General features: G+C 44.7%; 2 protein-coding genes across 2 annotated transcripts in view; both read right to left on the bottom strand.

Annotated features, from left to right (window-relative positions):
- LOC117255718 (reticulon-3-B-like) overlaps positions 1-7,123 on the bottom strand; it is a 42,533-nt gene extending 35,410 nt beyond the window's left edge. The window contains exon 1 of the mRNA XM_078166579.1: positions 6,342-7,123. Within this exon, the coding sequence (XP_078022705.1) occupies positions 6,342-6,434 (93 nt within the window). The 5' untranslated portion in view covers positions 6,435-7,123. The remainder of the gene's footprint in view (positions 1-6,341) is intronic.
- Positions 7,124-12,379: 5,256 nt separating this feature from the next.
- sos1 (son of sevenless homolog 1 (Drosophila)) overlaps positions 12,380-12,594 on the bottom strand; it is an 87,178-nt gene continuing 86,963 nt past the window's right edge. The window contains 1 exon segment of the mRNA XM_033623614.2: positions 12,380-12,592. Within this exon segment, the coding sequence (XP_033479505.2) occupies positions 12,519-12,592 (74 nt within the window). The 3' untranslated portion in view covers positions 12,380-12,518.

The raw sequence follows: 12,594 nt of genomic DNA, 5'->3' as shown, positions 1-12,594 counted from the left end.
GTGGAGGTGGCTCAGGCTCAGAGGTAGAGCAAGTCGTCCCAGGCGGCAAGAGGGTCAGATTCTGAACTGCTCCTGATAGCTGATCATTGCTGAGAGTGTTTAAATGCTGACTGAGGATCAGGGGTCGTATTCACAAAGCGTTCTCGTACACAGTTTCTCCTGGTGACCAAGTCCTAAATATTCTTAGAATTTCCCCTTAAAGTTAAGACTTAAAGTTCAGACGTAAAGTTCAGACTTAAAGACCTAAAGTTAAGACCTTAAGACGTAAAGTTAAGACCTAAAGATAAGACTCAAAGTTAAGACTCAAAGTTAAAACTTAAAGATAAGACGTAAAGCTCAGACTTAAAGTTAAGACGTAAAGTTCAGATTTAAAGTGAAGACCTAAAGTTAAGACGTAAAGTTAAGACCTTAAGTTAAGACCTAAAGTTAAGACGTAAAGTCAAGATGTAAAGTTCACACCTAAAGACTCAAAATTAAAACTTAAAGTTAAGACGTATTGTCAAGACCTAAAGTTAAGACATAAAGTCAAGACTTAAAGTTAAGACCTAAAGTTAAGACTCAAAGTTAAGGGGCGTCGGTAGCGTAGTGGATAGTGCCGGCGCCCCATCTACAGAGGCACTGCCTCACTGCAGCAGTCGCAGGTTCAAGTCTGGCCTGCGACCCTTTGCTGCATGCCAGTCCCTGCTCTCTCTCTCTCTGTCTCCCCATTCCACACACTGTCCTATTCATTTAAGGCAAAGGCCCACAAAAATAATCGTAAAAAAAAAAAAAGATGTAAAGTTTAGACCTAAAGTTAAGATGTAAAGTTCAGACCTAAAGTTAAGACTCATAGTTAAAACTTAAAGTTAAGATGTCTCAGAATGTCTCTATGTTGAAGGATTCTCTTGTACCCCAGAATGATTTTGTGATCTGCAAAGATCAGGTTACAGCTTTGTTGAAGAAAAGCAACATAAGGAAGGCTGCTGGCTCTGATGCTGTCTGTGGGCGCACACTGAGGTACTGTGCCAACCAGCTCAGTGGAGTTTTTTCTACACTCTTTCAGATGTGTGCCAGTCACTGTCAGCTTCCTTCAGTCTGGAAGAGATCTATAATCCCCAAAACAAAAAATCCTGGGAAACTGACTGAGTTTAGGCCTGTTGCTCTCACATCACTTATTATGAAAATCTTTGAGAAAATCCTTAAGGATGAGATTGTCTGTTTAGTGTGTGACAAACTAGACCCCTTACAGTTTGCATATCAAGCTGGAAAGGGGGTAGCGGATGCTAGACTCCTCATTCAAAATTTATAAGCACTTGGAGAAGCCAAAATCACATGCCAGACTTTTATTTGCTGATTTCTCTTCAGCTTTTAACAAGGTGCAACCGCATATTTTAGCTCAGCAGCTTTCCTCTTAATTTAATTTACCTGATCAGTTTTTATTGTTGCTTTTAAACTTTTTAACTGATAGGAAGCAGCAAGTTTAGGGTTAATGGAGTTTTGTCAGATGTTTTGGTCTCAAACAGGCTCCCCACAGAGTTGTGTTTTATCTCCCCTTCTTTTCATTCTGTTCATTCATTCAGCTGCAGGTCTAGCAAAGAGGGCAGCTACTTGGTAAATTCTCAGACGATATAACACTTCTGACTCTCCTTCAAGGGTCAGAGTTGGACCATGGTAGCGCCCTGCCAGATTTTGTTAACTGGTGTGATGAAAACTTCCTTGACCTTAATGTGGAGAAAAACAAAGGAGCTTGTCAATAGGTTCGTTCGAGATGAGCCAGGCCGGTGCAGATTCGATCACCGGCGATCGGCACACAATGCATGCCGGTTAGTTTTGTGTCTGACTTCATCCCGACTTGCTCTGACGTATTACAAAAGTGGACGGCAATAAAACCGCGAGAGCGAGGCGGCCGCAGTTTTTAGAGCCAGGTGCTGCAGCTGCTCTCCACCAACTGCACCACCTGGCTCTCACCTGATCTAACAGCTGATTGGTTCAGATGTCGACTCAACAAGATGACTTTAGATAAACTTTTCATTTTTGTTGAATTTTATATTTGTCTGATTTGAAGGTTTATTCTGTAACAGAAACATGTTGAGTGACTGATGGTCAACGATAAGTCTACTGTGTATTAACAGTGGACTCTTTTAATTATTGAAGTATTTAGCAACACACAGACTGGTGGTCAGTGGGATGTGAGGACTCTTAAACTAACGTGTGTACAGATGTGAAGCTCTGACTGTATCTGACTGAGCCTTAATGAAAGCTGTTGTCTTGTATTTTTTTTTCCTGAAAATATGAACCTTATATTCAAACACAGTGTATTTAGCCTGTGTAGTTGAGGGGACAGGTCAAACTGATATGATGCTGATTTACAGGAGAGTTCATGTCAAATGGAGGATAAACCATGAACATAAACTACAGATCAGGGGCGGATCTAGAAAAATATTTGTGGGGTGGCAAGAGGGGGGCAGGAATTTTTGAGGGGTGGCAACATATGGCAGACGAATATATACTGAATTTAATCACAGTTATCAGAGTTTGATGAGAAAAACTATGTTCACACTACATAAGGGCACGGGCTGCCATTTATAAACTCATACAGACAAACTTAATCTCATGCAATCAATGTCATGCATTTGAGGTTTCATGTGAAACAGTTCATATTAGGAATAAGTGTTGAAGGAGGTTCAACAAACTCTGAGTCTAACCCTGAACTCTGAGTTGATTTACTCTGAGATGGGAAACTCTGAGTTACCGGTTCCAGAACAGCTGATCTGAGTTAGTTCAGTCAGCTCTGAGTATGTTCACTCTGAGTTAAGCCGACAATAAAAAGCCATCATCAATGGAGCTCCGACTCCACGATTCACCATGGCAACAGGTAAATAAAAGACAGCGCCTCCATTTTAATCCAGTGGATGTAGAGATATTAATGCATGTGTAGCAGACGGTGCACGTTTATCTTTAAAAGAAGAGCCTGAGTCAGAGCGAGGAAAGTGTCAATAAGTTAACCATAAAGTTAATAAAAAAGTTTACTCATCATTTATCAGACTTACATTTCCTTAATGAAGATAAAGTGGTGGAATCTGACTGTGTATCAGGCTGTAGATACATTACATTATATTAATAATATACAATAATATATTTGTTCAGATTTAATCTGATGGGGAAAAACACAGGAGGCAGAAGATTTAAAACATATAGGCCAGGCTATAGATCAAAGACATAAAGACATGACTGTAAACTCACAGTCTGACCCAGTAATAATATGTTTGGTGATTTGCACTTGAAAAGACATTGAGGTTAAAATACAGTAGATTTTAAAATGTTGCACATCTATTTGTATCTTGACTCAACAGCATTCAGTGACTTTATTTCAGCTACAAATGTAGTAAATGTAAAGACAGTGAAATGCTGCACCATTGCTCACTCAGAAATATGAACATATAATCCCCAATATTAGGCTATAGGAATTATGTTCCATCAGTGCGACCAATGACATCAGTGACAGAGATCATTAGTCATTGATACTACGTGTCTAAAGCTTCATACCCATTTTTAAAATGTAAATAATTAGACCTACACATTATGTGCAATAAACATTTGGGAGCTGCTCTGACAGACTGACAGTCTGATCCTTGTGCACAGTGTTATAAAAATAATAAATATAAAAAGGACAGAGGTTTGATTCTGAGCTGAGGGTGAATTCTCGCTGTGTGTTATTTGAATGTAAAGACAAAACTGATGTCCAAAGAAATGACTGATGTGCATAAATTCAATAACTTCAGACAGTCCTGAGTAACAAACTAATATCCAGCAGGATTTAGACTGTGACAGACGGTAAATCTCCGCTAATTAATGCGCTTCGATACAAGCTTTGACACGGACTGAATGAATGAGGAAATGAAACAGCGTGTAAGAGGCAGGAGACAGAGAAAAACCTAACCTGCTCACAGACTCAGTTGCCATGGTGATTGACTCAGAGTTTGATTTACCTATCTTTCTGGAACTGAAAACCCAGAGTTTCCCTCATTTCAGGGTTAACATACTCAGAGTTTTCACTAAACCCGCTTTCTGGAATAGGCTACCCCTCTGGCTCCACTCAGTTTTCCAAACAAAGCAGTCTGCCGCTCTGGCGTTATCTCGTGCTGCATTCAGCACAGTCGGACATTGGAGATTTGCACTCGTAAAAAGGCAAATTGGCCATAACTTTTCTTTGAATTCGCTGCTGCCAACTGGGGTGGCAGCAGGGGTGGCATGGCTTTCTTTTAGGGTGGCATTTGCCACCCTATGCCACCCCGGTAGATCCGCCCATGCTACAGATCACCTGCAAAGCATTTTAATAAATTAATCTATCATAATTAAAACAATTGGAGACTGAGAACAAACTGATATATGGGTCTGACAATATTTTAATAAACTGACATCATATCAGACAGGATGTTAGTGTGTCTGTGACTTCCTGTACGGACTGAAGGCTGCTGGAAACTGTCGGGAAACTGTCCGACTTCACCGCAGCTTGTTGTCACCGCCCCCCGCTGTGGCTGCCTGCTCTCGTCTACTTTACAGGCGAGGCGCAGTTCATCTCCAACGAGCCTATTGATTTTAGGAAAAACTGTGTAAACCTAAGGCAAGCTCAATCCATGGTAGAGAGATCGAAATTGTTGAAACTTACAAGTACTTAGGTACTGTGTACGATTCCCAGTTAAAGTTTGATAAAAACACTGAATGTATTGTCAGACGAGGCCAGCAAAGAATGCACTTACTAAGAAAGTTGAACTCTTTTAATGTCTGCAACAGAATCTTGTGTATGTTTTATCAGTCTTTTATCGAGAGCTTTCTCCTTTATCTGCTGGTTCGGTGGCCTGTCTGTAAAAGACAAAAACAGCCTTTACAGTATTGTTAATTACAGTATTGTAAAGGTCTGCTCTAAAATAATTGGTGTCCAGCAGAGGGATTTGAGTTCTCTGTGGGAGAGGGAGGTGGTTCATAAAGCTAAAGGAATAACTTCCCCAACATGGCCACATCCTGTCCTCTGAGTTCATGGTGATGCCTTCAGGCCACCACTTTGTAGCACTTATCAGCAAAACAAATAGGTATGCCAAATCTTTCATCCCATCTGCCATAAGGCTTTTAAACCTACATGGTGATAGTAATTTGGAATGAAAATATAACCATTATTTGTATTGCTGTAACTTGACGTGCAATGCATCTCTGTATGCCCACTTATTTATTGTTTTTTTTTCTGTTATTTAATTGTGCCACTCTGCCATTCAGTGTGCAGTGGTGTAAGTGCAAGTGACTATCTCTCTTTTTAATCCTTTTGTGGCCTTGGCTATGTACTGATCAGTTGTCTCAGACTTAATGTTTTGCTCCTGTCTGTCTGCTGCTTGTTGTCGTCGTTGTCATTGTTTCATGTACTGTACGGTGACTGCTTGAATTGAATTGCACCTTTGGGGACTAATAAAGTTGTCTGAACTGAACTGAACTGAATATGGCCCCAGACTTATAGTTAAGACCTAAAGTTAAGACACAAAGTTAAGACATAAAGTTCAGACTTAAAGTTACAAGATAAAGTTAAGACAAAGTCCAGACCTAAAGTTAAGACTTAAAGTAAAGACTCAAAGTAAAGACCTAAAGTTCTGTATGACATCTATTGCACGTCTGTCCGTCCTGGAAGAGGGATCCCTCCTCAGTTGCTCTTCCTGAGGTTTCTACCGTTTTTTCCCCATTAAAGGGTTTTTTTCGGGAGTTTTTCCTGATCAGCTGTGATATTGGGCTTTATAAATAAAATTGATTGATTGATTGACAGTGTGCAGGTCATCTCATGTCCACTGGGTGTCCTCACACCTTACAGGCTCACAGAGGGGCGTGTCTCTGACAACCAATCACATCACACCTAATAACAGGGTCAACCACACCTCCTCACTGAGGTCACAGTTTCTGTTCCAGCATCGCTCTGAGATCTTTCCTGAATCATCCTGAGCTCCGACTCCTGACTGACAGCTCGGAGCTGTGTGACGATTCTCAGGATGTCTGTGACTATGCCTCCTGGAGGTGTGCGGTCGCCTCGGCCACCAGTGTGTGAACGTGTGTGTGCGTGACTGTGTGAAAGTGCTGTGATTGGTCAGAAGACTAAAGAGCAGGTCCATTTTACATTTTCAACTCAAGTCAGACAAACAGTGAATGTTTATCCAACAAAAGGTTTCATCATGTGTGTGTAGAGATATTTTAAAGTAAAGGGGGCACCACTGAAACACGTGCATTAGCCTGGCACTGCATCAAAAATCGGTTTGTTCAAACTGAACCAAACTCTGGCAATGTTTTTAACAAGGTCAGTAAAACGTCCCCAAAATGTTTCTACTGACCAACAGACGACGACGGTGTTGCCACCGGGCAGCGGGTGTGGATTGGCACAGATCTGGTGGTGAATCGATGAGCGTACATCTGTCGTGGATCATTTCTGATGGTGTTTACCATTGAGGTCACACTGAAAACAACAAAAAACAAAAAAATAGATGTACCTTTCTTTAGATGGTCCTGAGTCTCCAACCAGGATTTAAACTGATGTGAGGTGCACTGAGGAGAGTTGAGGTGGAAAGGTGGGCTGAGGTAAGGTGAGGTGAGGTGGACTGAGATGAGGTAAGGTGAGGAGGACAGATGGATAGGTGGACTGAGGTGAGGTGGACTGAGGTGAGGACAGGTGGACTGAGGTGAGGTAAGGTGAGGAGGACAGATGGACAGGTGGACTGAAGAGAGGCGAGTGAGGTGAACTGAGGTGAGGTAAGGTGAGGTGGACTAAGGTGAAGTGAAATGGAGGGAGGTGAGATGGACAAGTGGACTGAGGTGAGGAGAGGTGGGGTGACGTGAGGTGAATTGAGGTGAAGTGAGTAGCGCTGATGGACGGATGGACAGGTGGACTGAGGTGAGGTGAGGAGCACAGATGGACAGGTGGACTTCAAACCCTTAAGTTAAAACAAATATCGCGAAAATTTGAAAGGAATTGGCGATTATCCAAACTGTAAGAATCTCGTTTAATCTGGGCAGACAGTCTCAAAACATATAAGAGGGGCCTCCACAATGCCAGAGCAAACTATTACTCAGCATTAATAGATGAAAACAAGAATAACCCCAGGTTTCTTTTCAGCACTGTAGCCAGGCTGACTGAGAGTCAAAGCTCTATTGAGCCTTGTATTCCTTTAGCCCTTAGCAGTAATGATTTTATGAGCTTTTTTAATGACAAAATTCTAACTATTAGAGGCAAAATTCATGACCTCCTGTCCTCAGATAGTACCTATCTAACCTCAAACACAGCTGTAAGACCTAATATATATTTAGATTGCTTCTCCCCAATTTCTCTTCAAGAATTGACCGCAGTGATTTCTTCATCTAAATCATCAACGTGTCTCTTAGACCCCATCCCAACTAGGCTACTTAAGGAGGTTTTACCTTTAGTTAACACTCATATATTAGATATGATCAATATATCCTTATTAACAGGCTATGTACCACAGTCTTTTAAGGTAGCTGTAATTAAACCTCTACTAAAAAAGCCCACCCTGGATCCAGAGGTGTTAGCCAACTATAGACCAATATCTAATCTTCCCTTTATGTCAAAGATCCTTGAGAAAGTAGTCGCAGACCAGCTGTGTGATTTTCTCCAGGATAATAATTTATTTGAGGAATTTCAGTCAGGATTTAGAGTGCATCATAGCACTGAGACAGCTCTAGTTAAAATTACAAATGACCTTCTGATTGCTTTAGACAAAGGACTCGTCTCTGTACTTGTTTTATTAGATCTTAGTGCGGCGTTTGACACAATTGACCATCAAATTCTGCTACAGAGACTGGATCACTTAATTGGCCTAAAAGGTTCAGCACTAAGCTGGTTTAAATCTTATTTATCTGATCATTTTCAGTTTGTTGACGTTCATAATGAATCATCCTTACGTACTAAATTTTGTTTTGGAGTTCCGTAAGGTTCTGTGCTCGGACCAATCCTATTTACTCTATATATGCTTCCTTTAGGTAACATCATTAGAAATCACTCTGTAAATTTCCATTGTTATGCGGATGATACACAGTTGTATTCATCTATGAAGCCAGAAGAAAGTAATCAATTAACTAAACTTCATAATTGCCTTAAAGACATAAAAACCTGGATGAGCACCAATTTCCTGATGTTAAATTCGGACAAAACTGAAGTTATTGTTCTTGGCCCCAAACAACTCAGAGACTCTTTATCTGATGACATAGTTTCTCTAGATGGCATTGCTCTGGCCTCTAGCACTACCGTAAGAAACCTCGGAGTAACATTTGATCAAGATCTGTCTTTTAATTCTCATTTAAAACAAACCTCACGGACTGCATTTTTTCATCTGCGTAATATTGCGAAAATTAGGCCTATCCTGACCTGAAAAGATGCAGAAAAATTGGTCCATGCTTTTGTTACCTCAAGGCTGGATTACTGTAACTCTCTATTATCAGGTAGCTCTAGTAAGTCCTTAAAAACTCTCCAGCTAATTCAGAATGCAGCAGCACGTGTACTAACTAAGAAACTAAGAAACAAGATCATATTTCTCCTGTTTTAGCTTCTCTGCACTGGCTCCCTGTAAAATCCAGAACTGAATTTAAAATCCTACTGTTAACTTATAAAGCTCTAAATGGTCAAGCTCCATCATATCTTAGAGAGCTCATAGTGCCATATTATCCCACCAGAACACTGCGCTCTGAGAACGCAGGGTTACTCGTGGTCCCTAAAGTCTCCAAAAGTAGATCAGGAGCTAGAGCCTTCAGCTATCAGGCTCCTCTCCTGTGGAATCACTAACTCGGCTTCTTCTCCGGAGCCTTTGTGCTCGGATAGCGTGACGTGTGTGGTTGTGCTGCTGCCGTGGTCCTGCCAGATGCCTCCTGCTGCTGCTGCTGCATCATTAGTTATACTTCTACTGTTATTATACACATATGATTATTGTCACACATGTATACTGCCAGATATTAATATATTATTATTAATTGTAATATTATTACTTTTATTAATGTTGTTGTAAGCTACTGTCATTACCGTCTGTCCTGCATCTCTCTCTCTCTCTCTCTCTCTCTGTCTCATTGTGTCATGGGGATTACTTTTAATTTATTGTGTTGATCTGTTCTGTACGACATCTATTGCACGTCTGTCCGTCCTGGAAGAGGGATCCCTCCTCAGTTGCTCTTCCTGAGGTTTCTACTATTGTTTTTTTCCCCGTTAAAGGGTTTTTTGGGGAGTTTTTCCTGATCAGCTGTGAGGGTCATAAGGACAGAGGGATGTCGTATGCTGTAAAGCCCTGTGAGGCAAATTGTGATTTGTGATATTGGGCTTTATAAATAAAATTGATTGAATTTATTGATGGACTGAGGTGAGGTGGACAAGTGGACTGAGGTGAGGTGGACAGGTGAACTGAAGTGGACAGGTGGACTGAGGTGAAGTGAGGTGGATGGGTGGACTGAGGAGAGGACAGGTGGACTGAGGTGAGGTTGACTAAGGTGAGGTGAGATGGAGGGAGGTGAAGCGGACAGGTGGACTGAGGTGAGGAGAGGTGGACTGAGGTGAGGTGGACAGGTGGACTGAAGTGAGGTGAGGAGCACAGATGGACAGGTGGACTGAGGTGAGGTGGACAGGTGGACTGGGGTGAGGTGGACAGGTGGACTGGGGTGAGGTGGACAGGTGACTGAGGTGAGGCAGACAGGTGGACTGGGGTGAGGTGGACAGGTGGACTGAGGTGAAGTGGACAGGTGGACTGAAGTGAAGGGGACAGGTGGACTGAGGTGAGGTGGACAAGTGGACTGAGGTGAGGTGGACAGGTGAACTGAAGTGGACAGGTGGACTGAGGTGAAGTGAGGTGGACAGGTGAGGTGAGATGGAGGGAGGTGAAGCGGACAGGTGGACTGAGGTGAGGAGAGGTGGGGTGAAGTGAGGTGGACAGGTGGACTGAGGTGAGGTGGACAAGTGGACTGAAGTGAGGTGAGGAGCACAGATGGACAGGTGGACTGAGGTGAGGTGGACTGGGGTGAGGTGGACGGGTGAACTTGGGTGAGGTGGACAGATGGACTGAGGTGGGGTGGACAGATGGACTGAGGTGAAGGGGACAGGTGGACTGAGGTGAGCCAGACAGGTGAACTGAGGTGAGACAGACAGGTTGACAGGTAGACTGAGGTGAGGTGAAGCTGTGGACTGAGGTGAGGTGAAGTGAGGTGAGGTGGACTGAGGTAAGGTGAGGAGCACAGATGGACAGGTGGACTGAGGTGAGGTGGACTGAGGAGAGGTGAGGAGCACAGATGGACAGGTGGACTGAAGTGAGGTGGACAGGTGAACTGAGGTGAAGTGGACAGGTAGACAGGTGGACTGTGGTGAAGTAGAGCTGTGGACTGGGGTGAGGGGAAGTGAGGTGAGGTGAGGTGAGGTGGACTGAGGTAAGGTGAGGAGCACAGATGGACAGGTGGACTGAGGTGAGGTGGACTGAGAAGAGGTGAGGTGGACAGGTGGACTGTGGTAAGGTGAGGAGGACAGATGGACAGATGGGCTGAAGTGAGGTGAGGTGGACAGGTGGACTGAGGTGAGGTGGACAGGTGAACTGAGGTGGACAGGTGGACTGAGTTGAGGTGAGGTGGACAGGTGAACTGAGAAGAAGTGGACAGGTAGACAGGTGGACTGAGGCTAGGTAAACGTGGACTGAGACAGGTGAACTAAGGTGAGGTAGACAGGTGAACTGAGGACAGGTGAGATGAGGTGAGGTGGACTGAGGTAAGGTGAGGAGCACAGATGGACAGGTGGACTGAGGTGAGGTGGACTGAGGAGAGGTGAGGTGGACAGGTGGACTGTGGTAAGGTGAGGAGGACAGATGGACAGGTGGGCTGAAGTGAGGTGAGGTGGACAGGTGGACTGAGGTGAGGTGAGGAAGACAGATGGACAGGCGGATTGAAGTGAGGTGGACAGGTGAACTGAGGTGGACAGGTGGACTGAGTTTAAGTGAGGTGGACAGGTGAACTGAGAAGAAGTGGACAGGTAGACAGGTGGACTGAGGCTAGGTAGACATGTGGACTGAGGACAGGTGAACTAAGGTGAGGTAGACAGGTGAACTGAGGTCAGGAGAACTGAGGTGGACTGAGGTAAGGTGAGGAGCACAGATGGACAGGTGGACTGAGGTGAGGTGGACTGAGGAGAGGTGAGGTGGACAGGTGGACTGTGGTAAAGTGAGGAGGACAGATGGACAGGTGGGCTGAAGTGAGGTGAGGTGGACAGGTGGACTGAGGTGAGGTGAGGTGGGCAGGTGAACTGAGGTGGACAGGTGGACTGAGTTGAGGTGAGGTGGACAGGTGAACTGAGAAGAACTGGACAGGTAGACAGGTGGACTGAGGCTAGGTAGACGTGGACTGAGACAGGTGAACTGAGGTGAGGTGGACAGGTGAACTGAGGACAGGAGAACTGAGGTGAACTGAGGTGAGGTGGACAGGTGAACTGAGAAGAAGTGGACAGGTAGACAGGTGGACTGAGGACAGGTGAACTGAGGTGAGGTAGACAGGTGAACTGAGGACAGGAGAACTGAGGTGAGGTGAGGTGGACTGAGGTAAGGTGAGGAGCACAGATGGACAGGCGGACTGAAGTGAGATGGACAGGTGAACTGAGGTGAAGTGGACAGGTAGACAGATGGACTGAGGTGAAGTGAAGTGAGGTGAGGTGGACTGAGGTAGGGTGAGGAGCACAGATGGACAGGTGGACTGAGGTAAGGTGAGGAGGACAGATGGACAGGTGGGTTGAAGTGAGATGAGGTGGACTGGTGGACTGAGGTGAGGTGAGGTGATCTGGACAGGTGAACTGAGGTGGACAAGTGGACTGAGTTGAGGACAGGTGAACTAAGAAGAAGTGGACAAGTAGACAGGTGGACTGAGGCTAGGTAGACATGTGGACTGAGGACAGGTGAACTGAGGTGAGGTGAGGTGGACTGAGGTAGGGTGAGGAGGACAGATGGACAGGTGGACTGAAGTGAGGTGAGGTGGACAGGTGAACTGAGGTGGACAGGTGGGCTGAAGTGAGGTGAGGTGGACAGGTGAACTGTGGTGGACAGGTGGACTGTGGTGGACAGGTGGACTGAGGTGAGGTGGGCAGGTGGACTAAGGTGAGGTAGACAGGTGGACTGAGGACAGGAGGACAGGTGAACAGTAATAAAGACAGAGACACGTTGCTTTGTGTTGCCTGTCCAGTTCAGTGGGACAAACACATTTATTCCCTTGTTTAAAGAACCACTACAGTACCTCTGTGGTTCTGGTCCAGTACCTGAAGACTCCTGAGACCACTTCAGTCTGTGGAGCACTACATTACCCACATTCCTCTCTGCAGAGTCCCTGTCCAACACAAAGAGGACCGATGTCATAAACAGACGGATGTCCTCTGGTTGTCTCAGTCTGGACCGGATCAGAACGTCCTCCATAGTTTTTTAATCCATTGGTTTGTTCTGATCCAATCAGCTGTAGTGTTAGCTCGTCAAGCCCCACCTCCTCCGCAGGCTGTCCAATCAGCTGCCCTGCCCCCCTTCAGGAAGTCCAGGCTGTCCAATCACAGTGCAGGTGGCGTGTCCAGCAGGGGGACGT

The sequence above is a fragment of the Epinephelus lanceolatus genome, chromosome 3, assembly GCF_041903045.1.
Source record: "Epinephelus lanceolatus isolate andai-2023 chromosome 3, ASM4190304v1, whole genome shotgun sequence".
Taxonomy (NCBI): Eukaryota; Metazoa; Chordata; class Actinopteri; order Perciformes; family Serranidae; genus Epinephelus; species Epinephelus lanceolatus.
The sequence above is the reverse complement of the archived record's forward strand: the minus strand, read 5'-3'. Positions and strand labels throughout refer to the sequence as shown.